The sequence below is a fragment of the Neovison vison genome, chromosome 1, assembly GCF_020171115.1.
Source record: "Neovison vison isolate M4711 chromosome 1, ASM_NN_V1, whole genome shotgun sequence".
Lineage (NCBI taxonomy): Eukaryota > Metazoa > Chordata > Mammalia > Carnivora > Mustelidae > Neogale > Neogale vison.
Window position 1 is genome coordinate 157,847,208 of NC_058091.1, and position 2,566 is coordinate 157,849,773.

Sequence of the window (2,566 nt, forward strand, 5' to 3'; positions counted from 1 at the left end):
TAGGCCCTCATGAATAAGACAAAAGAAAGTCCTTTCCCAACTGAGAAACTTCTGCTACAATTATATTTAATAGCTTTTTTTAATTCATTTTAGAAATTTTCATCCTGACACAAAGAGGGGTAAAGAACTTTCTGAATTATAGACTAGTAGAAATGCAAAAAATCTTGTCTTTAACAGTTCCCTACCTCTGTCTAGTGTCCCTCTGGAAACACTATTTTCCCAGTTGACCACTACTTATCTTTAGGAATTGTGCTGGGATGTATCTCCCTCCAGGATTTTGTCTTTATTTTAGGTGTCTCTCCTGAGTATTGCTTACAGATGTAAGTACAACTCTAGAATTCTTCTTAGCCTATTGCATTATTTTTTTATTATTTTTCTGTTTTGCTTCAACACTAGACAGTCTGATGTATTGGGAAAGTAAAGTGTAAGTTTTTATCTCATCTCACATGGTATTTATAGTACTGTACGTGTTGAAGTTGTCTCATTTAAAAAAAAAATCCAGTGAATAAAATAGAGAAAATGAGTTATTCAATGACAAAAATTATAAACACCATGAAAAACAGAAGAATTTCTTTTTATAAAGTTATACCACAAATGGAGACATTCTTTGTCATAGAAGATCACTGAATGAGAAACCTGACACTTATGTGTTAGCTGGCTATAATGTTATAATCTAACCTTTGAATCAGCCAATTTAGCATTTGAACAATTATTTCCTTACATATATGTGAATACATTACCCTTTTCTCTCAAGCCATTGCAGTTAGGAATGAGAAATTCTGATGAGAAATTCTACTGTAATCAGTAAGGCACTAGAGCACTGACTTCAGACAGTGTTAAATGGAGTCTGACTGATGGCCACAAGTTTTGTGCAGCAATCTCATAATAGCCTGTTTCATATCCTTTTTCCTCAGGCTATAGATTATAGGGTTAAGTATTGGAGGTACCACAGTGTAGATTACAGAAAGCAGCCTGTCAATAACTGAGGGTGGATTTGCAGATGGTTTGAGATAGACAAAAAAAGCAGTTATAATAAAAAGAGTAAAGACAATGAGATGGGGAAATCACGTGGAGAAAGCTTTTGATCAGCCTTTTATGGTTGGAATCTTTAGCACAGTGGAGAAAATATAAACATAAGAGATCACAATACAGATGAAACAAGACATGCCTAAACAAATACCTATTCCAATACTTGTGTAAACTACCAGGAGTGTTTCAGGACAAGAAATCCTTAGCAATGAGGACACATCACAAAAAAACTGTGGGATCACATTGGAGCCACAGAATGGCATAAAAGATGTGCCAGTGGTGTACAGAGCTCCAAAGAGCCCCCCAATAGCCCAAGAAACACCTGCCATCAGTACACAGGCACCAGAATTCATGGATACTTCATAGTTCAGGGGATAGCATATAGCTACATAGCAGTCATAGGACATGGCAGTGAGGACTAATACCTGGCATGCTTCAAAGGAAATCATTAAAAGTAGCTGAAAGGCACATACTAAAGTGGAAATAGAATTGTTGTAAGTTAGGCTGTTGACAATGAATTTGGGGATTGGAACAGACACAAGGAAGACATCCAGGAAAGATAAGTCCTTCAGGAAAAAGTACATGGGTGTTTGTAGCTGCAGTTCTAGGGTAGTGAGAGTAATGATGAGAAGGTTACTCATTAGGATAGCCAGGTAAATCATGAAGAAGAGTACCCCATATAATATCTGCAGTTCTTGGATATTAGAAAACCCCACAAGGAGAAATCCTGCCACCAAAGTGACATTGGTCATGATTGATTCTCTTCACTGCCTGATGGCACAAAGAAATATAAAAAAAATCAATTTACACATTGAAGAAGAATAATATTGACATACACAATTATTTAATTAAAAATAGACTGTATCTTACATGCTTCTGCAAAAATTTCATCCTTTTTTTAAGGTAAAGGGGTTTCATAAGTAATGTGTGAGTTATGTCTAATTTTGAGCTTCAAACTCAACTTGCTACCAGGTGTATGTAAGTTGATTAAGAAAATTGTTCTAGGAGCGCCAAGGTGGCTCAGTGGGTTAAAGCCTCTGCTTTTGGCTCAGGTCATGATCCCAGGGTCCTGAGATCGAGCCCTATATTGGGCTCTCTGCTCAGCGGGGAGCCTGCTTCCTCCTCCTCTCTCTCTGCCTGCCTCTCTGCCTACTTGTGATCTCTGTCTGTCAAATAAATAAAATCTTTAAAAAAAGAAAAAGAAAATTGTTCTAAAACACTAGATATTTATATCACACTATTACTGTGTCATGCATAATCATTTTGCTTTCTGATAGACAACACAAAGTTCTATGTCTTTATAGTTTTAAAATGCCTAATAACATATTAGGAACACTAGCCATTCTTATTTGCTATTTGCAGCTGCCCCTCAGAACAATATATTACTTAAAATAGAACCCTTGGGAAATTTTACTAGTTACCAAGCACATTTAGATACAGCCTTAAGAAAAACAGATACTGCATCATGATCTCAGTGGGTTAAGAAAAACAGATACTGCAACAGGCCTCTGGGGGAAAGGACGATATATGAGCTTGA

General features: G+C 36.5%; 1 protein-coding gene across 1 annotated transcript; it reads right to left on the reverse strand.

The window, feature by feature from the left end:
• Positions 1 to 836: 836 nt before the first annotated feature.
• Positions 837 to 1,781, reverse strand: LOC122900514 (olfactory receptor 14A2). Its single transcript, XM_044239248.1, is given in 1 exon segment — positions 837 to 1,781. A coding segment is annotated over 1 exon segment (945 nt).
• Between the last annotated feature and the right edge of the window lie 785 nt (positions 1,782 to 2,566).